This window comes from Tripterygium wilfordii, chromosome 15 (assembly GCF_013401445.1).
Source record: "Tripterygium wilfordii isolate XIE 37 chromosome 15, ASM1340144v1, whole genome shotgun sequence".
Taxonomy (NCBI): Eukaryota; Viridiplantae; Streptophyta; class Magnoliopsida; order Celastrales; family Celastraceae; genus Tripterygium; species Tripterygium wilfordii.
Window position 1 is genome coordinate 3,308,444 of NC_052246.1, and position 26,107 is coordinate 3,334,550.

The 26,107-nt window shown below is 38.8% G+C and overlaps 5 protein-coding genes and 1 long non-coding RNA gene across 9 annotated transcripts; 4 read left to right on the plus strand and 2 right to left on the minus strand.

The window, feature by feature from the left end:
• Positions 1–6,145: 6,145 nt before the first annotated feature.
• Positions 6,146–8,198, plus strand: LOC120015904 (loganic acid O-methyltransferase-like). Of its 2 annotated transcripts, none has more exons than XM_038868405.1 (2): positions 6,146–7,628; positions 7,700–8,198. In XM_038868405.1, the coding sequence occupies exons 1-2, from the start codon at positions 6,987–6,989 to the stop codon at positions 7,781–7,783; spliced, it is 726 nt and encodes a 241-aa protein (XP_038724333.1). In that variant the 5' UTR covers positions 6,146–6,986; the 3' UTR covers positions 7,784–8,198. The 2 variants fall into 2 exon arrangements, with proteins under 2 accessions (XP_038724333.1, XP_038724334.1); XM_038868406.1 differs by having other exon boundaries at positions 6,146–7,619.
• Positions 8,199–9,144: 946 nt separating this feature from the next.
• On the plus strand, positions 9,145–10,090 carry LOC120017307 (loganic acid O-methyltransferase-like; the record flags this gene model as incomplete). The annotated part of the gene is made up of 1 exon (XM_038870485.1): positions 9,145–10,090. A coding segment is annotated over one exon (735 nt), but the record flags the coding sequence as incomplete, so codon positions are not given.
• A 257-nt stretch (positions 10,091–10,347) lies between these two features.
• On the plus strand, positions 10,348–11,622 carry LOC120017308 (disease resistance protein RPM1-like). Its single transcript, XM_038870486.1, has one exon. The coding sequence runs from the start codon at positions 10,348–10,350 to the stop codon at positions 11,620–11,622; it is 1,275 nt and encodes a 424-aa protein (XP_038726414.1).
• A 1,894-nt stretch (positions 11,623–13,516) lies between these two features.
• Positions 13,517–15,220, minus strand: LOC120015880 (loganic acid O-methyltransferase-like). Its single transcript, XM_038868370.1, has 3 exons — positions 14,899–15,220; positions 14,139–14,798; positions 13,517–14,050 (listed from the first exon to the last, which is right to left on the minus strand). Exons 1-3 carry the CDS (start codon positions 14,965–14,967, stop codon positions 13,703–13,705), a joined length of 1,077 nt encoding a protein of 358 aa, XP_038724298.1. The 5' UTR covers positions 14,968–15,220; the 3' UTR covers positions 13,517–13,702.
• A 532-nt stretch (positions 15,221–15,752) lies between these two features.
• LOC120015990 (protein SENSITIVE TO UV 2) lies at positions 15,753–24,371 on the minus strand. 2 transcript variants are annotated; one of them, XM_038868530.1, is made up of 12 exons: positions 23,982–24,371; positions 23,629–23,667; positions 23,100–23,218; positions 22,141–22,244; positions 21,686–22,041; positions 21,329–21,397; positions 20,348–20,430; positions 18,292–18,636; positions 18,097–18,203; positions 17,218–17,375; positions 16,572–16,786; positions 15,753–16,459 (listed from the first exon to the last, which is right to left on the minus strand). In XM_038868530.1, the coding sequence occupies exons 1-12, from the start codon at positions 24,330–24,332 to the stop codon at positions 16,195–16,197; spliced, it is 2,211 nt and encodes a 736-aa protein (XP_038724458.1). In that variant the 5' UTR covers positions 24,333–24,371; the 3' UTR covers positions 15,753–16,194. The 2 variants fall into 2 exon arrangements, with proteins under 2 accessions (XP_038724458.1, XP_038724457.1); XM_038868529.1 differs by having other exon boundaries at positions 22,141–22,250.
• A 160-nt stretch (positions 24,372–24,531) lies between these two features.
• LOC120017074 lies at positions 24,532–25,908 on the plus strand. Of its 2 annotated transcripts, none has more exons than XR_005472090.1 (2): positions 24,532–24,610; positions 25,238–25,908. It is a non-coding gene; the product is annotated as an uncharacterized LOC120017074 (long non-coding RNA). The 2 variants fall into 2 exon arrangements; XR_005472091.1 differs by having other exon boundaries at positions 24,539–24,790.
• Positions 25,909–26,107: the final 199 nt, after the last annotated feature.

The following is a 26,107-nucleotide window of genomic DNA, read 5'->3' on the forward strand; positions in this document are numbered from 1 at the left end:
CTACAAGAGATGCAGAGTATAGTTCCGGTGCGGGAGATCCCTTTTGTTTCAGAGGTGTTTTGGGTGCAAGTACATAATCTACCTTTGGCGGCAATGACGGAGAGAGTTGGGAAGCTTATTGGCAATTCAATTGGTGTCTGTATGGATGTTGATACTCAAAAGGATGGACTAGGATGGGGACCGTATTTGCGTATTCGGGTTTTGATTCCTCTATATAATCCCCTTCCCAGGGGAAAACAGTTGGATCTGCCGGATCGTTCTGTGACCGTGGGTTTTTTGTATGAATTCCTTCCAAAGTTCTGCTATAAGTGTGGGCGTATAAAACATGAAAAAGGTGGATGTCCGGTGGTGTCTTCTAGTCGTCTACATGAAGATGAAGATCAATGGGAGTATGGAAATTGGATGCGAGCACCAAGTTTTACAAGGAGGCAACCAAGTATGAACAGTAATGAGAATCGGCGGCGGTCTTTTACGTCCGGTGATCGGTGGAAACCGGAGGAAGGCAATCAAAAGAGTCAAAGTGCTGATGGGAGTCAATCACGGGAGCCAGCTAAGGTGGGAACTGCTTTTGAGGAGTTATCATCAGCAAATCACGGAGTTGAAAAAGTGGCTATTTTTGAGGAATGTGCAAATAAATCGGTTACAGCAAATCAAGGGTTAATTACCCCTAATGTTGATCCCTTTTTAATTGTAGATTATGAAGAGGGCCCATTGGGGGCCCATGGTAATAAGTCCATGGATGTTATGGACAAGTCCACAAAGGCGAATGAGGTAGTGGTGCAAGCTATGATTTCTCGAGATGTCCATACTACAGGAAAAAAAATGCCAGAAAACTAGTTGGAAGAGGAGAGCACGGGCCATTGGAGAAAATACTGCTCAAACTATGGAGATTGTCGAAGATAATGTGGGAAGAAGTAAAGACAATGGGAAAAGATTGGCGGAAGTCGAGATAGGGGAGAATAAGAAGCAGTGTATTATTTTGGCGGAGGCTGTTCAACAGCCCCGCCAAGATCAATGAGTCTTCTAGCCTGGAATTGTAGAGGGCTTGGGAACCGATCTACAATCCATGAACTTGGCCATTTGGTCAGAATAAAGTCCCCACGCATTTGTTTCTTAATAGAGACAAAACTACATTCTTCTAAAATTGATTTTGTTCGCAATAAACTCCACTTCAAACATGGTTTGGCAGTGGATTCAATAGGTTCTAGGGGTGGTTTGATGTTACTATGGAAGGAAGAGGTGGATATTTCAGTGCTTTCTTATTCTACTCGGCACATTCATGTTGAAATTAAGGAAGGGTCTGATGTTTTTTCGTGGAATTTAACCTGCTTTTATGGTCATCCTGAGGCGTCACAGAGGAAATTTTCATGGGATTTGTTACGTTTTCTTTCTGGTTCGATACAATCTCCTTGGTTATGTGTAGGAGATTTTAATGCCATTTCAAATGGTGGAGAGAAAGTTGGGGGTAGTGTCAGATGTGGTTCATTGATGGATGATTTTAATAATGCAATAGCAGATTGTAACTTGTTAGACTTGGGGTTCAGGGGGAATAAATATACATGGAGTAATAGGCGAGGGTGCCCTGAGTCTTTTATTAAGGAACGATTGGATCGATCTTTGGCTACTGTGGATTGGTTAGTGAAGTGGGGTAGCTACCAAGTTGAGTACATTAATACTATATCATCTGATCACAGCTGTCAATATGTATGTTGGGATGATCGAGTATTACGAAGAGGTGCCCATACTAAGCGATTCCGTTACGAGCCGAACTTAGGAGCCAAGGAAATGTGCAAGCAATTGGTGAGACAACAATGGGTACGTAGTCCTGGTAGGGAGGGTGGTCATATGGCTTTGAAAAGTCTGCAGAATAACCTTCAACAATGTGGCCCAAAAATTCAGCAATGGATGGTTAAGGAGAGACAAAAAAATAGCAACACAGAAAAAGTCTTGAAGAGAAGATTGGATTCACTAGTTGCTAATGAGGATGCTGGTAAACAAGAGGAGATATCGGTAGTAAGACAGCAGTTAAATGAATTGCGTGAGCAAGAAGAAGAGGTGCTCAAAAATCAGAGTAAGCAACATTGGTTGCAAGCTGGCGATCAAAATACCAGTTTTTTCCATACTAGTATGAAAATAAGACAGAATTTGAAGCGAATTGATCAGATAGTTGATGAGGATGGGGGTTTGAGGAGTACAGAGGTGGGTGTCGTTGAAGCATTTCATGAATATTTTTCCAATTTGTTCTCGGCAGGTAATGAAGTGCAGGATTACTCTTTTCTGGATCCAGTAACAAAGGTGGTTGATACGGAGATGAATGAAGATTTATGTAGAATGGTTACTAGAGAGGATGTGTGGAATGCTATACGTAGTATAAGTAATCAAAAAGCTCCAGGCCCGGATGGTTTTTCTGCTGGATTTTATCATAGCCATTGGGATACAGTGGGTGAATGTGTGATAGAAGCTGTGCTTGAATTTTTTGCTTCTGGAGTTATGGAGTCTGATGTCAACCTTACTCATATTGCTTTGATTCCCAAAACAAAAGAAGCACTCAAGGTAACTGAATTTCGCCCCATCAGTTTATGTAATGTATCATACAAAATTATCTCAAAAATCTTGGCTAACAGATTGGGACTTATATTACATAAATGTGTACGAGGTAATCAGTCTGCTTTTATCAGAGACAGGCTAATTACAGATAACGTCATTGTGGCCTATGAGGCGTTGCATTCCATGAGTTTATTAGCCCGGAGTAGAACAAGTTACATGGCGGTGAAACTCGATATGAGTAAAGCTTATGACAGGGTGGAATGGCAGTTTGTACAAGAGATTATGGTTCGTTTAGGCTTTTCTGATGAATGGCAGAAGTGGATTATGCAATGTATCAGTTCGGTGACATACAGAGTCCTTGTCAATGGTTCTACTACGGACTTGATTATCCCAACAAGAGGTATTAGGCAGGGTGACCCACTCTCTCCCCTTCTTTTTGTCTTATGCACGGAAGCCTTGAGTAGTAATTTAAATGCTGCACATGCTGCTCATACTTTTCGTGGATTCCCATTTGGTAGAGGCAGGCTACGTGTTTCTCACCTGCTTTTTGCCGATGATAGCCTTATTTTTTGTCGTGTCAAAGACGAGGATTGGGAGTGTATTTTCAGTATTCTAACTGAGTATGGAAGAGTCTCGGGTCAAATGATCAACTACAGCAAGACCAGTATTTTTTTCAGCCGATTTGCTTCTCCTTTACAGAAAGCACGGATGATTTCTATGATTGGGGCTGTGGAGGCAAAAAATTATGATAGATATTTGGGGTTGCCGGCAATCGTTGGAAGATCACGGAAGTCGGCATTTCTTTATATCTTAGATAAAATGAGGAAGAAGGTCATGAGTTGGTCACATAGAAACTTATCCAAGGCAGGTAAAGAAGTTTTTATTAAATCTGTGTTACAAGCTATACCCACGTATGCAATGCAATTATTTCAATTTCCTAAGAGTCTTTGTACTGAGGTGGATCAAATCCTACGTAGAGTGTGGTGGGGTGATAATTCTAAAAGTACTTATAAAGCTTGGCTTTCTTGGCCTAAACTCTGTGAATCGAAGAAAAATGGAGGGATGGGTTTTAGAAATATTGCGGCGTTCAATGATGCATTACTTGCGAAACAGTGTTGGAGAATCATTATAAACCCAACCTCGTTATCCAGTCGTGTATTGAAAGCCAAATATTTTCCGAACACTGATTTCCTCAAGGTGGAGAAGAAGAGAAATGCTTCTTACTTGTGGAAAAGCTTCTTGAATGTACGATATCTGATAGAAGATGGATTGAGGTGGAGGATAGGGAATGGAGCAACAGTACATATTTGGGAGAATAATTGGTTGCCGGAACCAATTATATATACTGTTAATATAGAAGAGCTAGGCATTCCCAGGACAGCTATGGTGGATACTCTTATAGATTGGTCAATTGGGTGGTGGAATGTTAGACTATTAGAGGAATTGTTTGAGGTGGAAACAGCAAGCATGATATTGAAACAACCAATTGGGTCTCCTTATGTTAGTGATTCAGTATATTGGAATGGGACATCCAATGGTTCATACACAGTGAGAAGTGGATATTACCGTGCGATTGAAATAAGAGAAAGACCATCTGCTTCTTGTTCGGAGCCAATAGCTAATCCTTGTACTACGGTTTGGACTCATATATGGTCCTTGAATGTCCCTCCTTCCACGAGGGTTTTTCTTTGGAGTGCAGTCCATGAAATATTGCCTACTAATTCTTTGTTACATCATAGGCATATTCTTGATAACCCGGTTTGTCCATTGTGTAAGCAGAATAATGAAACAACACTCCATGCACTTTGGGAATGCCCTTCGGCACGAGATGTATTTTGTGTTAGTCTCCGAAAATTACAAAAGCTGAATTCGTACTTCAATGGGTCATTTGGGCAGTTTTGGAATGATATAAGGTGTGTTCTTTCTACTCAAGAAGTAGCTACTTTGGCAATCACAATGCGGATGATCTGGTTAAGGAGAAATAAGTTTGTACATGAAGGGAATTTTATGCATCCTACACAGATAGCCTTGAGAGGCATTCATACAGCTGATGATTTTATTAAAGCTAAACAAAGCTTGGAAGTCCCTCAACCTGGCGGAATTTCGGAGAATAATCAACGGATACTAGAGTTCTGGCGAGGTCCTCCTAGGAATGTCGTTAAATCTAATTGGGATGCTGCTATACATACTCAAACTAATCGTACAGGTCTGGGTATTGTATTTAGAGATGAATATGGAGACGTTTTGGCCAGTTGTGCATTGGTGAGATCTACTATACTAGACTCGACCTTGGCTGAAGCTTTGGCTTGTTTACAAGCAGTGAAATTGTCTTCAGAGTTGGGCTTTACTGAGTTGATATTTGAAGGTGATTCTGCTGTCATTGTTAATGCAATTAATGGGAGTGTTCCAAACCGTGCGGTATGGAGTAAAGTGATAGAGGAAATCAAGAGATTGCTAGGCTATTTCAGGAGTTGGAAGGTTGTCTTTGTGCGACGTACAGCAAATTCGGCTGCTCATTCCATGGCCAAACATGCGCTCCTTGTCCAAGACATGCAGGTCTGGATTGAGGAAGTTCCTAGCTCGGTTGTGAATATTGTTTATGCAGAGAAGCTAGCTTGGGAAAGAGATATGCAAGGCCTAGGAGGAGAATTAGTATAAGGTGTCTTATAAGCTGATTTATGTCTTATTATTATATGTCTTGTCCAACTTTCTTATTTTGGTTGTATTCCATCATTATGGTGGCCCGAGTACCTTTGATGGTCTCCATTTCTTTTACTCACGTGGTGAGTTCTGAAATATATATTGAGTCTTTTGACCTTTTCAAAAAAAAAAATGCTTTGTGGATATTATTAAACAAAAATATTAAATGAACAAGACAAGAAGTTGAGTATGCAATGCTGAAGAAGGGAAACCGTTGAAAATGTCAGGTGGCTTTTCATGGTCACCAATGACTGCTCTTATTACTTACCCCATGGTGAATTAATAATTATTTTGGTCATTTGCAAGCAATCTTCATTAGTGTTTTTTCAAAAAATTTCAGGCCAATTCGACAATAAAACACAAATTAAGATCATATATTTCCAAGTATTGATAGCCAAATCGTCAAAAGGGTGGTGAAAAAAATCCATGTATTTGAAGTTTATTAGTTTATTTTTTAATTATTGATGCACTAAATGGTTAACGAGATAATCATCATTAACCATGAGTCAGTGCCACCTGAACTCATGAACTCAGCAAAAACTTTTCTAGCTCTATGCTTTGGTAGGACATTCACAGGCGTTTGGGAGGGGAGGGAAACTTTCCAATGCAAAAAAAACACACATTTTTTTATTAAAATGTTCCTGAATCCTTCCTGACACTTGCATACGGATCCAGGGGTCTGCAATTTCCAGAGTGTACAAATTCTCATCTAATGGTTTGAGAGGTAATATCACATCGCACCACATTTTAATATTTTCTCCACCAGAATTATTCTTTACTATTGGATGGAGACTGTGGACGGTAGTGTTTGGAAAGCTCCAAGAGTTCCCTCGTCCATGCAAACACGCGTAATATTTGGACGCTTGCTCATAACAAGTGGTTGTTCTCACCTTGACAAAATACCTTGACTCCTATTATCGCCATCATAATGAAAATAAAGGCTTCAACAAGGGGATTGACCACAACAATTTCCATTGAACTTTCCCAGAAAGAGAACACAAGAAGAAATTGCAAATAAATTTGTGATCCATAAGATATACAAATAAACTGAATAAACAGAAGATACATAATATTTTGCTGACTAGAGTAGGATGTAGCTTACAATTTTAGCCAAAGATGCCATTGACCCAGTAGAAGATGTTTTAACATATTGCTGGTGCGGCTATCAAATGGCACATTAGTCACCTCCATATGTTAATTATTTATTATTATTGTTGTTGTTGTTATTTTGGTCCTTATTTAGCTGTTTCTGTTGTTTGTATTGGGTGTTCTTAGAATCCTTCTACTTACTCACAACAGCAACTTCGGATCTGCAAACTACAAGACAATAAAGTTTATGTTCTGCAGACAAACATCCATTACTACAAGCCAAATGTGAAAAGATCAAATATAGAAAAACACCAACTAGGTCGGTCATCTCTTTCAGGAGACCAGAATAAACAAACTACATAAAAGTAACACAAAAAGAACCCAAATGGTAGCTCCTTCTATAAGTTTAGTTTTAATAGTGTGAAAAGGGTATGCTACTTGATTTGAGAGCTGATAAGAGAGAAAAATGGCAATGAAAACTACTATGAATGGAGGACATGGACATTACAGCTACACCCGCAATTCTTTGGGGCATGTACTCAAAATATGTGTATATATAATTGACCTATAGTTAGCTTGGGTTAATAAGGATTTTGAAATTTTTTTTTTCTTGTTTTTTTTTTTTTCTGTAGAGACAAGGGTTGGAGCTGATGAAGGACTTGATAAACAAAGGAATTGATGAAAAGCTTGATGTGGCTAAGCTCATGTCATCTTCTTCTTCCTTTTCTCCAAAAATATTCAGGGTTGCTGATCTGGGATCTTCTGTTGGGCCTAACACATACTTTGCTGTGCAAAACATTATAAATTCTGTGAAACTCAAATATCAAGAAACTGATGTTGAGTTTCAATCATTTTTCAATGACCAAATCTCTAATGATTTCAATGTTCTCTTCAAGAATCTTCCTTCTGAAAGGGAATACTTTGTTGCCGCTGCGCCTGGTCCTTTTCAAGGTGGCTTGTTCCCCAAGAATTCTATTCATTTTGTCCACTTCTCCTATTCAATCCATTGGCTCTCAAGTGTTCCAGAAGAGTTAGTAGACAATGATTCATCCGTGTACAATAAGGGGAAGATCTATTACACAAGTGCCTCGAAACAAGTTTTCGAAGCTTACACAGCTCAATTTGCTAAAGACGTCACATCTTTTCTCATTGCCAGGGCACACGAGGTTGTCCATGGAGGGCTTATGGCCTTATTGATGCCTTGCTTTCCAGATGGCACTCCTCATTCACAGCGCAACGTTGAAGCCATGTTTGATTTACTTGGAGACAGCCTCATGGATATGGTCAATGTGGTAACATTTATTTCGATATTGTGCAGATCGATTACTCTGAACAACTGAAAAAGATGATTGTGTCATTTCAGGGATTAGTTAGTGAGGCTAAAGCGGACTCCTTCAACTTGCCAATGTACCACACAAGTCCACAAGAATTGAAGGGGGTTGATTGAGAAAAATGGTTATTTTAGCATTGAGAGAATGGAAAACATACACCTTAGTTGGACTCAAGTTGACGCTTCTTTCATTAAGAATTTGATACAGCACTTAAGAGCTGCTTTGGAAGGAATGATCAGGGAACACTTTGGTAATGATATAGTTGATGAGCTTTTCGATCAGTGCACCAAGAAAATCATGGACTCTTTCATCTTTTCAGAGCCAGAAAAGTAGAAGTCTAGGTCTGAATTGTTTGCCCTTCTCAAGCGAAATGGTGATTGATCATGATTGAGGTCTTCTCATCACAGTTTCTATGATCTTTAGGTTCTTCTGAATCAATATACTGTAAGTGTCAGCTGGTCTACACTTACCTTATAATTTTCTGTCTGTGAAGAACATAATTAGCATGTTGTATTCATTACCCTATCTTCACTGCAAGAGTCTTGTGCACTCACGCTCCAGAGTTGTTTGTTGCTATTTTGTGTATGAGTTAGTAGTTTCTGGTAAGTATGTAATAAACAGCTCATCAAGTATCCTATGTTGCAATGGAAATTACAAGATAATGGACAACCAAACCTTTTTGTGTAAATTGCTTTGTGGTCACCTTAAAATTTCCAGTTTCTTTGATATGCTTTACTAGAAACTCAATCTATAGAATTCCATTACTTGAGCTCGTGATTATTTGTGTCTGCGCAGCGACACCCCATCTGTTGTGCTTATGTAACTACTAAAATGGTGAATCTCATCACATTCAGAATTATGCAGAACAGATAAGTAAAAAAAACATATTTTTTTCAAACAATTGAACAATAACATGGTAGTTTGTTAACTCTGAATAGATACCAGAGTCCATGACTATCTTTGCGAGCAGATTGAACCATTCATCGATGACATTGTCTCCAAAATGCTCACTTATCATTTCTTCCAAAGAAGCTCTGATGTGAAATGTTATAATTATGCCTACACTAGTTGTTTTTTCTGTTGCAGTTATATAGTGTCCACTGGCCTCCTGGATTATCTTGTGTCATGATGTTTGTCCTGATGCATATGTAATTCTGGATTAGTCATGCCGGCTAGTATATAGAATTCTCTACATTTCATGTAAAAGTGTTCTCTAGTACCTGTGCTTTCTTACTTGTAGCCGATTACTGTGTATGCAAGTTCCTGTGTTATAGATTTGCTATAAATGTACAGTTGTTATCTCTACTTAGGATTTGAGAGAGCAATATAGGTTTGCAGAGAAAGAACCGCGACAACATCGATGAATGGAGATGGAAAGTGTAGCTGCACCCACAATTCCTTATTTCAGACATCAGAACTACTCCATATATGATAAAATTGCATGCTTAGTGTATATATATAATGAGCTTACATCTAATGGTTTTGCTGGAATCTTTTGCAGAAAGGACTGGACCCAGTGGAGGCCAAGATAAACAAAGAGATTGGAGAAAAGCTCGATGTGATTGAACTCGTTCCATCTTCTTCACCAAAAATATTCAGGATTGCAGATATGGGTTGTTCTGTTGGGCCAAACACATTCATTACCATGGAAAACATAGTCAAATCTGTAGAACTCAAATATCATTCTCAATGCACCTCTCAAGAAGAAGCTCTTGAGTTTCAAGTGTTTTTCAATGACCTCATCTCGAATGATTTCAACACACTCTTCAAGGAACTTCCATCGGATAGGCAATACTTTGCGACTGGAGTGCCTGGTCCTTTTCAAGGTCGATTGTTTCCCAAGAATTCTCTCCATTTCATCCACTCATCCTATGCACTTCAATGGCTCTCAAGTATTCCAAAAGAGTTGGTAGATGAGCACTCCCCGGCATTCAACAAAGGCAGAGTCTTTTATGCAAGTGCCCCAAAAGAAGTTCTTGAAGTTTACTCTGCTCAATTTGACAAGGACATGGCATCTTTTCTGAATGCCAGGGCACAAGAGCTTGTCCATGGAGGACTTATGGCCATTTTGATACCATGTATTCCCCATGATGTTCCTCCATCACAATGCAACATCTTTGCAGTTTTTGCTTTACTCGGAGAGAGTTTTACAGACATGGTCAACCTGGTAAGAGAACACTTGAACTTTTCCACTTCAGACCCTCATCCTTGATATTGCTCTTACTGATTTGTCTTGTTTGTCACACTTCAGGGATTAGTTAGTGAAGCCAAAGTGGACTCCTTCAACTTGCCTTTGTACAGCCCAACTTCACAAGAGCTGAAGGCATTGATAAAGAAAAATGGTTGTTTCAGCATTGAGAGAATGGAACCAATACACCGTCGTCGTCCAAAGAAAGTAGAAGCTTCTACCATAGAAGCCTATATTGCAGCACTCAGAACTAGTTGGGAAGGAATGATCGGTCAGCACTTTGGGGATGAAATCATTGATGAGTTGTTTGATCTGTACACAACCAAAGTTGTGGCCTCTTCTATCTTCTCAGAGTCATCAAATTATGAGGCTTTGGTTGAACTGCTTGTCCTACTGAAACGAAACCATTGATGGTCAAGAACATTTATTCAATTTATCCATTCAAAGCAGTGCAAAACATCATAAACTGTATCAATCTCTAAGGGGCAAAACATGTCCTGGCCTGAAAAAGTACGGCGTATATCAGTGCATAACACCCTGCAAAATGCACATCATAGCCTGGTTGTCCCGAAACTCCGTTCTCTATTCATGTGTTGGGGCATGGATTCTGTAAATGAATCTTCTAAACTTATCTTTTCTTCTGGCCACTCGCGGCTGCTTAACGTGTTAGACATGCAAGATGCATCCTTGAAGAAATTCCCAAAACAGGTAAGCAGCCTCTTCCTTTTAAAGTATCTAAACTTGAGGAATACCAAATTAAAAAATATTCCAAGCTCTATCAGGAATCTCGGTTTCCTTGAGACATTGGACCTTAAGAAAACTCATGTCAGTAAATTGCCAGTTGACATTCTGGAGCTCAAAAGGCTCCGCCACCTCTTGGTTTATCATTATGAAAAGGAGCCCAATTCTAATACTCACTTCAAATATGGTTTCAAGGCCATGAAAAGAATAGGATGTCTACAGTCCTTACAAAAGCTCTGCTTCATAGAGTCACACCAGCATGGCAACCATATAATGGAAGAACTTGGCCGGCTCCGACAACTAAGAAGGTTGGGCATTATAAAGTTCAGAACAAGAGACGGGAAGGCGCTATGTTCTTCCATTGAGAAGCTGAAGAACCTTCGAGCCTTTTCTGTGACTGCAGAACACAAAAATGAGATCATTGATATGCAACACTTGACTTGCCCTCCTCAGTTTCTTCAACGGCTATACTTGAGAGGACGTTTAGAGAAGCTCCCCAACTGGATATCTTCACTTCAAGGTTTGGTCAAGCTATGTTTAAGGTGGAGCCGATTAACTGGTGACCCACTTTTTACTCTCCATCGTTTACCAAATCTGGTGCATCTTGAATTCATTCAGGCTTTTGATGGAGAAAGCCTGGTATTTGTGGCAGGAGGGTTTCAAAGGCTTAAGTTCTTGGGTCTAAATAAGTTAGAGCGACTAAAAAGGGTAGTTGTGGAAAAGGGAGCACTGCCTTGTCTTGAAAAGCTAATCGTTGGGTATTGCGGATTACAGCAGGTTCCATCAGGCATTGAAAATCTAACTATGCTTAAATTACTGGTGTTTCAAAAGATGCCTAGCAATTTCATATCGTCACTTCATCTTTTTTGTGGCGAAGATAATTGGAAGGATTCGCACATCCCGGAGGTTTACTTCACTGATTCTGAATATGGCATTACAGATGATGTTTACTCCTTAGAGAGTTTCAGAAAGGGACAAAACTTCCTGAGGCTTGACGCTGGAATAAAGAGACAAAAGCATGAATGAAAGTTCTAAATAGCTTTAGAGATTCACTGTAAATAAACAAATAATGGGCGTACTGCTATTTGTATATTTTGCTTTCCGCATATGTATTATCCTTCCTCACTGTAAATAAGAAATCTACACTGTAATTTAGTTTCTGTGGGTGCCTCTTATGTCCTTTTGCTTTCTTGATCATTCTCTCCATTTGTCGTCAAAAAATTAATACTGTTATGGCTACCAAGTAGAGAACAGCATAATGAATTAATTAAATCACAATTGAAAGAAATTATTCATGTGGTTTCGCAAAATTGCTTGAGCTAGAACGATGAATATAATTTCGACCAACAAAATTACAGAGCATAAAAGAGGGGGGAAACCCAAATCCAAAAACTATTCTTCATCAGCCAGACCAAAGAGAGTCCAAGTTTTGCACATAGTGAAAATTATCCCAACAAAAAGGACATAACTGGACACAAGTCCTATGCAGTTTAAATTTCAATGTGGCTGCACTTACCATTGTCTAAGTAGTGGACTTCCTGGAACCATGAGAGATGTTAAGAAACCTTTGGCTTCCTAGTGAAAGAAATCCGGAAGATCTCTTGTCAACAATATCAATGACGGCGAAAAGAAACATCCATTCTGAAACACGGCAGCCGGCGACGCGCGTGGAACGGTGGAAGGTGAAGCGAACGAGGGAATGAGGTGTTAAACTACAGTGTCTCATCCAAGCTAGGCAAACAAAGCCCAATCCGACTTCTTAGGTGATGGATCCGTCATTCCTTTGTGTGGGAAGGAGTTAATGGGCTCACTAAAATTAGAAAAGCCCAATTCTATTTTCCTTCAATGGGCCCATAATTAGGGCTCAATAAGAAGTAACATAAGGCCCATGTGTGAGGGATGTCTGAATCTGATGTGGGTACTGGGTGGGTGAGATGAGAATCCCCCGAGGCCTGAAGTGTACCAAGATCCTCTGCAATTGAGGGTTCGTGAGCTTGCAATACATGATCGGTGATCTTACCTTCTGAGACTATTCCAAGCAATTGCTATTGCATTTGCATGCACTGACAATTGCAAAGGATCTCCATCCTTCTAAAGTACCATAAACGAACACTACAACTTCTCCACTTCAGACCCTCATCCTTGATATCGCCGCGCTTACTGATTTGTCTTGTTTGTCACGCTTCAGGGATTAGTTAGTGAAGCCAAAGTGGGCTCCTTTAACTAACCTTCGTACAGCCCAACTTCACAAGAGCTGAAGGGCTTGATAAAGAAAAATGGTTGTTTCAGCATTAAGAGAATGGAACCGATACAGCGTCGTCGCCCAAAGAAATTAGAAACTTGTTCCATAGAAGCCTATATTGCAGCACTCAGAACTAGTTGGGATGGAATGATCGGTCAGCACTTTGGGGATGAAATCATTGATGAGTTGAACTGCTTGTCCTACTGAAACGAAACCATGTTTTATGGTCAGACAATTTGTTCAATCTATCCAACAAAATTTGGCAATGATTGGATTTCATCCCAAATATTGAACAGAGCCCCAACACTCGGATCTGGTTTCTGCGGAGAGAAGCAATGTTGGAAATGCATTTTTTTTTTCTCTCCACAGTTTTCTTCCTGTACATCTTTCTGATAGTCTTTCAAATTTCTTCTCTAAAGTCATTTAGGATTGCGGATTTGGGACGTTCTGTTGGACCTAACACATTCACAGCAGTAACGGAATTCTATAGATTGAGTTTCTAGTAGAGCATATCAAAGAAACTGGGCATTTTAAGGTGACCACAAAGCAATTAACACAAAAAGGTTTGGTTGTCCATTATCTTGTAATTTCCATTGCAACATAGGATGCTTGCTGGGCTGTTTATTACCTACTAACCACAAACTACTCAACTCATACACAAAATAGCAACAAACAACTCTCGAGCGCAAGTGCACAAGACTCTTGCGGTGAAGACAGGATCAAGTAATGAATACATATGCTAATCATGTACTTCACAGAGAAAATTATAAGGTAACTTAACTTTAGACCAGCTGACACTTCAGTACATTGATTCACAAGCACCTAAAGATCATGGAAACTTTGATGAGAAGACCTCAATCATGATCAATCACCATTTCGCTTGAGAAGGACAAACAATTCAGATAAAGACTCGTACTTTTCTGACTCCGAAAAGATGGAAGAGTTGATGGCTTTCTTGGTGAACCGATCGAAGAGCTCGTCAACTATATCATTACCAAAGTGTTCCCGGATCATTCCTTCCCAAGCAGCTCTTAAGTGCAGGATCATACTCTTAATGAAAGAAGCGTCAACTTGAGTCCTACTCCGGCATATGTTTTCCATTCTTTCAATGCTAAAATCACCATTTTTCTCAATCAAGCCCTTTAATTCTTGTGGACTTGTGTGGTACAGTGGCAAGTTGAAGGAGTCCACTTTAGCCTCACTAACTAATCCCTGAAATGACAGAAACAAAAACAACACAGTCATCTTTCTCAATTGTTCAAAGTAATTGATCTGCGCAAAACAAACAAACAAATGTTACCATATTGGCCAAATCCGTGAGGCTGTCTCCAAGTAAATCAAACACGCCTTCCATGTTGCGCTGCGAAGGAGGAGTGCCATCTGGAAAGCAAGGTATCAATAAGGCCATAAGCCCTCCATGGACCACCTCATGTGCCCTGGCATTGAGAAAAGATGTGATGTCTTTAGCAAATTGAGCTGTGTAAGCTTCGAAGACTTGTTCCGAGGCACTTGTGTAAAAGATCTTCCCCTTATTGTATGCGGGTGATTCCTTGTCTACCAACTCTTTTGGAACACTTGAGAGCCAATGAAGTGAATAGGAGGAGTGGACAAAATGGATAGACTTCTTGGGAAACAAGCGGCCATGAAAAGGACCAGGTGCAGCAGCAACAAAGTATTCCCTATCAGAAGGAAGATTCTTGAAGAGGGTATTGAAATCATTAGAGATTTGATCATTGAAAAATGCTTGAAACTCAACATCAGTTTCTTGATATTTGAGTTTCACAGAATTTATAATGTTTTGCACAGCAAAGTATGTGTTAGGCCCAACAGAAGATCCCAGATCAGCAACCCTGAACATTTTCGGAGAAAAGGAAGAAGAAGATGACATGAACTTAGCCACATCAAGCTTTTCATCAATTCCTTTGTTTATCAAGTCCTTCATCAGCTCCAATCCTTGTCTCTACAGAAAAAGAAAAGAAAAAAAAAAAAAAAAACCTTTCAAAATCCTTATTAACCCAAGCTAACTATAAGTCAATTATATATACACATATTTAGAGTACCTGCCCCAAAGAATTGCGGGTGTAGCTGTAATGTCCATCTCCTCCATTCATAGTAGTTTTCATGGCCATTTTTCTCTCTTATCAGCTCTCAAATCAAGTAACATACCCTTCTCACACTATTAAAACCAAACTTATAGAAGGAGCTGCCATTTTCTTGGTGATGCTACTTGGGTTCTTTCTGTGTAACGTTAATGGTGTTTGTTTATTCTGGTCTGCTGAAAGAGATGGTTTGTTTCCATTGCTTTAGCCGCCCTAGTCGGTGTTTTCTACGTTGATCTTTTCGTATTTGGCTTGTAGTTATGATGTTCGTCTGCAGAGCATAAACTTGATTGCCTTTGTACATTTCAATTATTCAAAAAAAAAAGGCATTAGCTTAAACTAGACGGGAAATGAAACAAATACAAGGAGATTTAGGCAGACCTGGAAGCATGGTTTGAATCTGGAGGAGTTGTTGTAAGGAGAAACATTCTAAGAACACCTAATACAAACAACAGAAACAGCTAAATAAGGTCCAAAATAACAACAACAGCAATAATAATTAATTATCACTTGCAGAGTTGGCTAATCTGCCATTTGAAAGCCGCACCAGCAATATGTTAAAACATCTGACACATGAAGATTTTTCACATGATGTTTTAGTTTTGTTGTGGGTGTTAGAACTTGCAAGTCTCTCATGCACATGCTCTACGAGGTTCAAACAACTAACTTAATCATATGAACCAACGATTTTTTGTTGTCCCGTTCCATTCCCTCCTCTTTAATGGTCCTTGATGTATTCATTCAATCTAGAGACTTTGTTTGGCCTAATGATTGAACATTAAAGAAAAGGTACCCAAAAACAAAAAAAAACAGTGACCCACGCCTCATAGAGCTGCCAATATTTGTTTGATTTACTACACGTCTTCATCAAGCCATTCCTAGGACGTAAAGAGGAAATGCTTACCATATATACTTCAAATCACTAGCAGATCATGGATTCTTTATTTTTCCAGATATCTTTAATTACACAAGCAGGAAAAAATTGTGCTACTTAGATGTGGGCGATGAGACCCACTAAGAGACGATCAGCTACTTGCCCAAAAGGGCTGAATATCTGCATCTCTCAAGAACTTGATCCGAATGTGTCTCACAAGGGTTCTTGTCAAAATTGATGAGTGGCAGTCTCTAGGTACCTGTCAAATTTTCAGCCTCAAAAGCTAATCTTACAAAAAAATGCTGCCTCTGCTATTTCCATAGACACGCATCACGCATGTCATCGAGCAAAATTTACCAAAAAATGTACATGCGTTGCGGGGGTTATGATACATTCTCCCCTAAATAAGCAAAAACCCTTCTTTTAAAAACTCGAGCCAAGTCAATTATTTCAGACTCCCTCATCTGTCTGGCCGTGCTGTCCAATTGACACAGTTTCTGGTTCCAACGGGACAACCTATTCGCAATGTCAATGGTAAGACTGGCCATATCTCGACTATTTGTTAATACTCGCAAGACAGACGCAGAATAAGCAGCATTTGAAACAAGTCTGTTAAGCAATATCAGCACCTCCCGCATCAGCAAGTTCCTACATACAACCAAGTAAAAATTAGCGTATCGGGATTTGCAATACAATGTAGAAGCTCCATAGCCAAACAACAGTCGATTATTATCTATTACCTAGATTTCTAATTAATTACCTTGCCTTGCAAATATCTGCTGGCTCAGAACATATTCTTGGTTCAGCACAGACTGCTGCTTCTGCATCCACCTCTGACACCAGTACTTGCAATATGAACATAAGAAAGTTCGCCTCTCTAGATAGCTTGTAATTTATCAGTATTTCCACACCAGACCTCCCAGTTGAGGCTAAGAAAGACAGCAAAATAATAGAATTTCTCCGAAGTTCCAACACCTGAAAAGTCCATTTATTAAAAAGTTGCAAAATACAATTTCTTACAAGCATCCATTCAAACATTGCATAAGAGAAGCACTCAAGCACGACAATTTATGGTCTATAAAAGAGCAAGCAGATGTCTAATGACCCATTCTGGCCATCCAACTGTAAAACTGAAAGATTTATCAATGTGACAAATTGTATCAAAGGACAATTGGCTACAAGCCTACAACATTTCTTTACCGATGTAGTCGGAGCTTGATGAACTTAAGTTAGAAAGTCTATTTCCAAGCAGGCCATGATTCATAACACAGCATTCTTTAAAATGCACAAAAATGTACCATTTTAATTAACCAATTGGTGATGACAAGGAATCCACACAGAAATAAAATAAGAGATCACTACACCAAATGGACTATATAAATTGGTACTGCTTTCCTCTTAAATACCTTTACACCATTGCCGGTGCAAGCTATGCAATCTGTCAAGCTCTCAAGGATGCTATGGAGTCCTTTACATGTCAAAGAGCTCAAAACATCATCGTCAGCAGCACCCGTACTGTCCCCCTTGATACAGCTAGAGCAGAATATGGCCAGTAGTTTTGGACCTTCAACATCACAAAGAAAAGTAAGTTGTCCAGAATTGGGTGGCATATTAAAGATGGTCTTTACCATAAATTAAGTGTCAATTTTATGCATATGAGACAAGCCAAACAAAGTATGGCCTAGCATCATTCTTGATGGGCAGAGACAGTAAGCTCAGAGACACAACTCAAGCTTGACCTATCTGAAATTAAGCGGGCACAAAAGCTTCAAGGATATGCTAAGTAACCTGGCTAATGTGATCAAGGGGTGTCTTCAAGCAATGCCATAATTTTGAACACTTCATGAATAAACTGAGGGAGCCAAACGTATGAAGGTGCAAGACTATAATTTGCAGATTTAAAACATTAATTGAGCAATACACAAATCCATGTTTGAGAAGTAACAATCAACCATATGAATGAAAATTATATATAGGTTCTACAAGGGGCCAATTCCTTTCCTTTTTCTATAGGTATTTGCAAGATAATGGATGCCAGTGGCCATTGCCATAAAGCCATATCCAGATAATTGCTTTTTAGTTGAGCTGTTACAAACCAACTACAAGATGTACAAGTTACACCATAACACGCCACTAATTACCTAGAAGAAGCTTAGAGAGACAAGTTATATGACAAAAATAATCTCAAGAATTCAGGTGTAGTTCATTTATTCCATTCACGTGAAAAAGAACAAAGAAATGAAACAACTAAAAGGAGGAAGAAGAATTAAAGTAACTGGGATTACAGTTTAGAAGCAAATGTAGGAGATGTAGAGCTTCCTTCTGCACAAGCAAGCCAGATTCTTTTCTCAGTAACTGTGAAATGCTTTCAAACAGTAGTGTTGTACCAAACCTGTTTCAAGCAAAGTTTCCTTAAGAAAACAGAAGAACAGCTATATTAAATTAGAAAAAATTAACAATTTACACCAACTCATACTTACTTTTCCCTCTCCACATAAGTGCTATTCCTCATCACAATCTCATTCATAGTAGAGACTGCTTCTAATCTTATACACTCTTCAGTACTCTTCATGGCAATTTGATGCATATGCTCAAAGAGAGAACCCCAGTTTATGCAAGAAAGCAGCACTGAAGTCTCATGATTCCGTGGTTCCTTCTCACACAGAATTTCAGCAGTAGAAGGCTGAATTCCAAATGGCATATTGCCTGCATAAAATGTACCATCCTTAGCCACAAAACAGGAGGCCCTATTTTTCATGCATTCGGGTCCAGAAAAATCCTCAAGTTTGTTGCTGGAGCAAAGCCCCTCGAACTTCACATTGTCCCTGAGTAGAGGGCACTGGAAAGATCAAATCAAAGTCTCATAAGAATACAAACATATACCAAATCAGAAGAGTCAAATTATAAAGCATAACAACGCAACATTTTTATGGTATACTAATATGCATAAGACCCGCTTCATATCCTCTTAAAGAAATAAAACAATGGATCTGCTATCATTGGAAGGGTGAGGGATTTTAAGGAAAAGCAAGAAAGAAGAATCAGTATGTTTACTCTGCCAGCTTTACAAATCAAGGAATAGCACTAATCCATTTACATCTTTTTGCAAGGATACCCAGATCATATTCCAAATCAGCATCCACGTTTCTTTCACTTTCAATACAACCTCCACCACTGACCCCTTTCTTGCCAATCACAGGACTCCAGAAACACCATTGAGAATCCCCTTACTTGTCTCTTCAAATTAAAATTTACAGTTCTCCAAATGTTATCCTTCCTACTTGTCTCTTCCTGCACATAGTTATTAGTTCTTTTCAAAATCGAACTAATTCAATTGATTACGGCTTGATAGGCTTACACAAGGACACAAAGGAAATGCAGATGTAAAACTTCAACTTTAGTCTTTGCACATATTTTTTTATCCCAGGTATGACATTACAAATCCATTCTTGAGAGCCAAAACCTTCAAACAACTAGAACTAACCTAAATCAACCAAAAACTAAGAAACAACATAGTACTAAGTTTATAAGGTTGCTGCCCATAGCAAACAAGACAGCCCCTCTGACCATTAGGGCACTTGCAATGGTTTAGGGGGAAATGTCCCCAACAAAATTAATCTGGGGTCCCACCTCTATTACACAAAAAGTCAAGTCAAACACGTATTCTAATTCAGCCACATCAGCAAAACACAAATTTCTACACACTTTCTCTTCCCACACACTTTCTCTTTCCACCCAACCCAACAACATTCCATTCCTCCATATTATCCACAACAAAACTACACAAAAACACCAAATATCAATATATCCACATCAGCAAAACACTTCTCCCAATACAGCCACATGCACAAAACACGTTTTACAATACAACCACAACAGCAAAAGACAACATTTTTGTTGGCCCAATAATTGTCTACCATTGCAAGTGCCCTTAGTCATCCATTAACCCCTTTAAATCCATTAACCCCTTTAAATGGCTTTGAAATCAAAGCTTTCATTTTCAGCAACTATCCTGCATTCCTGCTTATTTCAAGTCTACTTGCAATCAGAAAATCAAAGCTTTTCCACCGTAAATTGGAGAATAATTCTTAATCGCCCTTCCAGATATGAGGTAGACCCTGAATTATTAGACTTCTCAAGTTCACCCATTGGCAGTTTTACAATGCTTGACATATGGACACTTGGCATATAGTAACGAATGAGCAAACCTCAACGTTATCGTTATATTTTCCATTTTATGGAACAATGGTATGATATTTAGAAGAAGAAAAAAGCAAGACAACTAATACCAATGGAATAACCCAGCGCACCACAAAACTTAGAACATTAATAAGCTAGATCATATTCCATCAGTTACAACATAAAGTAATAATACTTCAAGCCAAAGTTAAGCATAAGAAGTTGAATTTCACAATCAATTTAGACTTAGAAGCTGACATTTTGAAGCAAAAACCATACCATCCCTACACTTCAAGCATCTAAGCTAGACTTGCACCAATAATACAGTAAACACATGTGAACCACTGTAAGCTATACCTTAATTCAGCTTTCCTTCCCCAGTAAAAGAGGTGCTTCAAAAATACGCGAAGTATACGTAGGGATCTATGAACAATAACAACCTGTACAAAAAAAAGGAACTTATTTCTCAGAAATGGATGAAAAGAAAACGGACCGAAATAAAAAACACAAACCAAATTACTAAAGTTAAGTCTAAATGGTAAAACATGAAATGTCAAACGAACTTAAGAAGCACTGTATAAGCATACACAAATATATTAAGAACTCATTACTCCACATCAAGGATAAAACTGTATATATAATCTATTCATGGTGTGGAGTACACGTGTGTGTGCAAGATTAAATATCTACAATCAATAAAGCATCCAATCTACACCCCTAAAAGCAAATAAACGGACCTGCACTAGGCAATTGGTAAAAAGCCAGCAATCACTATTCAGAAAGGAAATTTCCTTTAGTACCAGGCTGAGATTTACATTGTACAGTTTTTATAGTAAAATCCACCACTGTCCAGTGTCCACAAAATAAAATGATAAGGGGAAATGCACATGGCCTTCATGCTTACACAGAAACATCCCTTTCAAAACATTACAACACAATTTATTCAAGAGCAAGTATACAAACACCAAATGTAAAAAAGTGATGATCCACTAACACGTGTCCTTAGCAGCTATTTAATCTATGCATTTTGGAGAAACAGAATTATAGAGGGGAAGAGAGAGTGAAACGGAAAAAGAGCAATCAAGAAAACAAATAATGATGATGATCAGTAGCTAAAGCAAAGCAAGAAGACAAAAAATTAAGTGGCACCAAACAAAGGAAGATGGCAATGAAGATGATGATGATGACAGAAAATTTTAGCGAGAAAACAGAAAATAAATATGCAGTTCTCGCAGCTTCACCAAGAAAAGAAGAGAAAATTAACAGCTGAAAACTTTAGATGCTTTGGAAGTACGTCTCCTCCCAGACTCAGAAGAACAGGTTGTGTTGGCAACTCACATTTTCAAGGCTACAGAGATCAACTAACAGTTTAAACAAAGCATCCAACTTCAGCATCCCAGTACTGATCTGCAATGCAGAAAACAAAATAAGGTCAGACCCAGTGCGCCAATGGAGTAAATGTATCGAACAGAATAAACCAACCATTGATTATCGAACGGGATATTTGATTATCGGACAGATCTGAAAATGGTTTGATGATTAAGTTTTATGTTGGATATTGGATTCAGATCTAGATAATACTCTCTCCAATCCAAAATCTGATCGGTTTTTTGCTGTGTGCCAAATGCATAATGCAGTTAGGCACAAGCCAAGTCCTTGCAATGAAGACTGATGGAAATCAATCATCAGGCATACCTTAGTCAATACAGAGTACAGATGAGAAACTTTTTCAGCTTCAGAAGTACAAGGAGAGTGCAACCAATAATCCAGAGCTACAACAGAAGTGCTTTCATCTGCCATAGAATCCCCTCTCATTTTGGGCGATGCATTCATCCCCATGCACCCAAAAAGAACATGAAAATCAGTTGCACAAGTCCTGAACAATGCGGAAATCAGTTTCTTTTCAAATTCTTGGTCACTAGTGGATTGCCAAATGCCCATCAATTTCTCAGAAAGGTCAGGACAGGTAGGATGATCACCATGCGAAGTGATAGGGATAACATCAATGGCTTTCTCGGTCTGAACTCCTATTGCTCTACAGGTTGATATCGCTAAGAACACAAAGACAAACATAAGAAAGAAGAAGAAAGTATTTAAAAACAATTGCAACAGAAACAATAAAACTATTATTGCAGACATACTCTACTCACTTCTTCTATCATTATTACGAGAACCAACAATTTCATTGATAGATTTTGCCTGCTTAAATTGTTGGGAAACCTTACGAGGGTCTTCAGTAACAACTCCACGTCCCCTGCCACTTTTTCATTCACAGTTTTTTCCCAATTAGAAAAGATACTTGAAACTTCAGATCCTACTAAAAGGCACAACATGACACAGTCATCTCAAGTTATATATACAAGTAAGTTCTTAGCAATTAGCATTATGACAACAAATAAAACTAAAATCAAGTAAGATTAAAAAAAAGTTATAGCCCCTACCAGGCTACGTCAGGTTTATACAGTTAATTTGAGAGGTTGAAAGTAAGGCCAATAAAAAATTGAAAAAGACAACATTCCAAAAAACTACTGCCATGTATCATCTAAAAAAATTTCAGGGATACCCACTATTAAAAACAATTTCCAAATGATGAGTCCAAATATATCTATAGAACTCCCAACTCAAATAAGAAATGAAAGGATTATGTTTTATAAGAAGGATTAAGACAAAACTCTAATTACCTTCCCAGGTTGCCCCAATGTTAGTGCCCCAAGGCCCCCACCTCACTCACTTAAGTGACCAATTGAATACATTGTGACCGCTAAATATATTTATCAATCATGCGAATACCATGAATGATGAAACCACTACAAAAATATCTGTCCCCAATAATTCCTAAAAAAACAGTCAAATTTTTCTTAGCTGATCAAAAATCAAAAATAAAAACAACTTATGGAAATTGAATCCTAAACCACATAACATCACTATCTCTCACCAGAGGACAAATATGATAAAATGAGTCCATTCTCTGTTTAAATCTTACAAAATGAGATTTCAGTTATCTCCTCCTTACAACTATATAGTCAGTTTCAGAACATGACAGACTATATACATTTTATTCAATCCGACAATAGCAAATACAAGGATATAAAAGAAAAATCTTACTCACAAGTCTGTACACTTCATGGAGTGAAAACCAGAACCCTTTTCTTCATAATGTGAACATACAGATATTAGCTGCTCATCCTTCTTCTTTCTTTCCTTTCGCAGTTCAGAGCATTCATATTCCTGAAAGGAATATGATATGAATCATTAGTCATTACATGAAAGAAGGCTAACCAGAACATGAAAGAAAAATTCACATCAATGTATGAGTTATGACATGATGTAGGAGCAATTCTACTTTTATCTTCTCTTTTTTTTCAAAGGGCAAAGGGGACGGACATGAGGATAAGTGTAAATCTAATTAGCCACAGACAAAAAAAAATCCAGAATTTAGCTAAGTGAAACCCAAAAACAGTGTAATGCTAAAAACTGAGCGAGTTTATTTCACCCATTTGAAAAGTCTCAATCTAGGCATTACTGTCGACCATTTTAATCGACATAGTTTTCCAGGATAAATATTACAAAATTTTGCAGCCGGAGGAACAGAAATATCTTATTACAATAAAAAAATGGCACAAATAGAAGAACCATACCAGCTCTGTTAGCTGCTTTGAGACACGTCCCAGCTCACCCTGTATAATAGCAAACTTTAATCACAAATTTATCTCCTTCTTTTTATCATAAAAGCAGACATGAATATAGTAAGCAAACCCCAAGTCGACCCCTAAGAAAAAAGAACCAAATTTTCTTTCTCAAAAGCAAATAAACGAAAAGACATCAAAACGTGGTTTTTTCGTCATAAACCCAAAGCACCAAACAAAAAACTTAGAAACGAAACAAGAAAACTTATTCAAATTACTTATATTCCAGTTCGTAATGCTGCGGATATTCCAATTAATCTTAAAGGGAAAATACAGGAGTGTGCGTCCGCGAACAAAACCCTAACCTTTAATCGCTGAATTTCAAGGTCTTTCGCTCTATCGGCCTTAGGAACGCACTGAACTGACGATCTGCAAGAAGTAACTTCCGTCGTAATGCCACTAATTGAACGATCGAAGTAGCTAGAATCATTGGGAGGCCGCTGAGACAGCTCCCTGGGAGGCGAGTAACTGAAATCGTGATTGTAAATTTGTTGATGTTGCTGGGGTAGGTGTGGAGGACGACTGGAGAGTGGAGCAACGGCTTGGGTGGCGGAGGTGGTGGTGTTGGGATTAGCGGAGAGGGCGATTTCTTCAACCTGGATCAATTGTTCCAAAAAATCGGCGTCCCATTCTTCGAAATCCTCTTCGCCGCTCATCGACGCCTCGATTTTTCAATTCCCAAATCGGAGAGGGAAAATTGGGAAACAAACCTACTTGAACTGGGATACTTTTTTTGTAGAGCGAAGGGCCGAAGCCGGGCAGGCCCAATTCATTATTTTGGGCCCACTTATGAAGCCCACATAACTTGAAGGACAATGGCGGTGGGTCCTGGGAAAGTTTCCTAAAACGACACTGCAAAGCTTGCGTTTTGTCTCTCAAAGTCGCCATCTTTGCTCGGCTCACTGTATGCCTTAGCTCAACCCAGAACGCCCTTGTAAGAATTCATCATCTCTGTTGGCTTTTGGGATTGATTGAGAATCGGTCTTGTGTGAACCTTTAGTTTATTTTTCTGGGTCTTTATTCAATTTGGGAAGTTCAAATTTTTCCCTGATTCGACTTTTTCATTGGGTACTGGGATTTTGTCAAACTGGGTTTGATTCGGTCTTTTATTCTGGTAATATCTCTATCTGTTTGACGCTTATACTTGTTCTTGGTTATTCACATGTTTTGGTTGTATCAAATCATCCGCCATCTTCCATTTGTGTAAGTGAGTTTGTCTTAGGTGTGTTGGTAGATGTTGTTTGTTACCCTGTTATCCATATGAGATCATTACTTATCTTGATATCCATTTATGCAGTGACCAACCGTTGCTTGATCAAATCGATCTTCTGTGTGTATTTTTGCACTTTTTATGAGCAGAAAGTGATCCAACCCATGATCTTTTCAGTTATTTGTTGTCACACACTTCACTATTTGACGAGCTTCATTATTGCCCTTGTTTAATGAATTTGCATCCTGTTTATGCAAATTTGTTTTAATCTGTCTCGTTCTGATTTCCATTCAGAGTTTACAACTGAGAATGTTTTGATTGAATCGCTAACGTCAAATTAGTCTTCTACAGATTGCGCGATTTTTTGTTGTTGTGATCAGACTGATTTATAGCGGTTCTGCTCAAATATGCGAAATTAGTCTTTTACATATGCTGATCAAGTCATGGCTTAGCCTGGTTTGCAGATGCATAAATGCAAGACAGAACATTGTGTTTGTGAGAGATGAAGCATACTTGAATTGTTGAACATACAAATCATCATACAAACTAGAGCAGGAAACTGAAAATCTATATAGGCAACTTGGGATCTTCATATGGGTGCTCTGCAGTTGGGTTTACAAGTTGCTTCCGGGGGTCGCGGAAGCTCCCATGGTTCATACGTGGCCTTCTCTGCTGCATCAGACTCCTATTTTCAGCGTGATCGCTTGTACCACCGGCTGCACCAACTCCAATATTGGCAGCTGAATGAACTGATTCCGATGAGGTGATGAAAACCAAGAGCAAGAAGAGCGCAAAGACTCTGTATAAAGCCCTTAACTGCATCATTGTGTTTCTTTTTCAGTCTGTGGAGAGGGTAGAAGTAGATTGATAAATATTTAAAGAGTTGTAAAGGTGACAACTTTAACTTTGCTTTGGTTGGAAGTCAGTGAACAAATCATTCAACTTCTCACTCCAAGTATTGATTGCTGTGAGTGACTTCGTTTTGCTATGAGTGGTTATTTTCTTGGTGGGTATTGTTATTGTTTGTGGTTGTTATGATTCTTTTAGAGGACTAAACATCTAGATTAAGTATGGATTGCAGCTCACGAGACGCATAGAAAATAGGTGCATCTAGCCAGTGAGAGCCGAGAGGCATCAACTTACAAGGATGGAGGGGGTCTATTGGGTCCGGATGGAGGGACAGGTTTCCTATGCAATCTAGATTGGATAACATACCAAAAT

What these genes read in the sequence shown, in the direction of transcription:
- LOC120015904 (XM_038868405.1), top strand. Translation starts at nt 6,987, where the DNA reads ATGAAGGACTTGATAAACAAAGGAATTGATGAAAAGCTTGATGTGGCT. An exon ending in TCATGGATATGGTCAATGTG is followed by an intron (nt 7,629 to 7,699) that starts GTAACATTTATT and finishes GTGTCATTTCAG; the next exon opens with GGATTAGTTAGTGAGGCTAA.
- LOC120017308 (XM_038870486.1), top strand. Translation starts at nt 10,348, where the DNA reads ATGTCCTGGCCTGAAAAAGTACGGCGTATATCAGTGCATAACACCCTG.
- LOC120015880 (XM_038868370.1), bottom strand. Translation starts at nt 14,967, where the DNA reads ATGGCCATGAAAACTACTATGAATGGAGGAGATGGACATTACAGCTAC. An exon ending in CCCGCAATTCTTTGGGGCAG is followed by an intron (nt 14,799 to 14,898) that starts GTACTCTAAATA and finishes CTTTTTCTGTAG; the next exon opens with AGACAAGGATTGGAGCTGAT. An exon ending in TCACGGATTTGGCCAATATG is followed by an intron (nt 14,051 to 14,138) that starts GTAACATTTGTT and finishes CTGTCATTTCAG; the next exon opens with GGATTAGTTAGTGAGGCTAA.
- LOC120015990 (XM_038868529.1), bottom strand. Translation starts at nt 24,332, where the DNA reads ATGAGCGGCGAAGAGGATTTCGAAGAATGGGACGCCGATTTTTTGGAA. An exon ending in TCGTAATAATGATAGAAGAA is followed by an intron (nt 22,042 to 22,140) that starts GTGAGTAGAGTA and finishes TTGTGTTCTTAG; the next exon opens with CGATATCAACCTGTAGAGCA. An exon ending in ACTTATGTGGAGAGGGAAAA is followed by an intron (nt 18,204 to 18,291) that starts GTAAGTATGAGT and finishes TGCTTGAAACAG; the next exon opens with GTTTGGTACAACACTACTGT.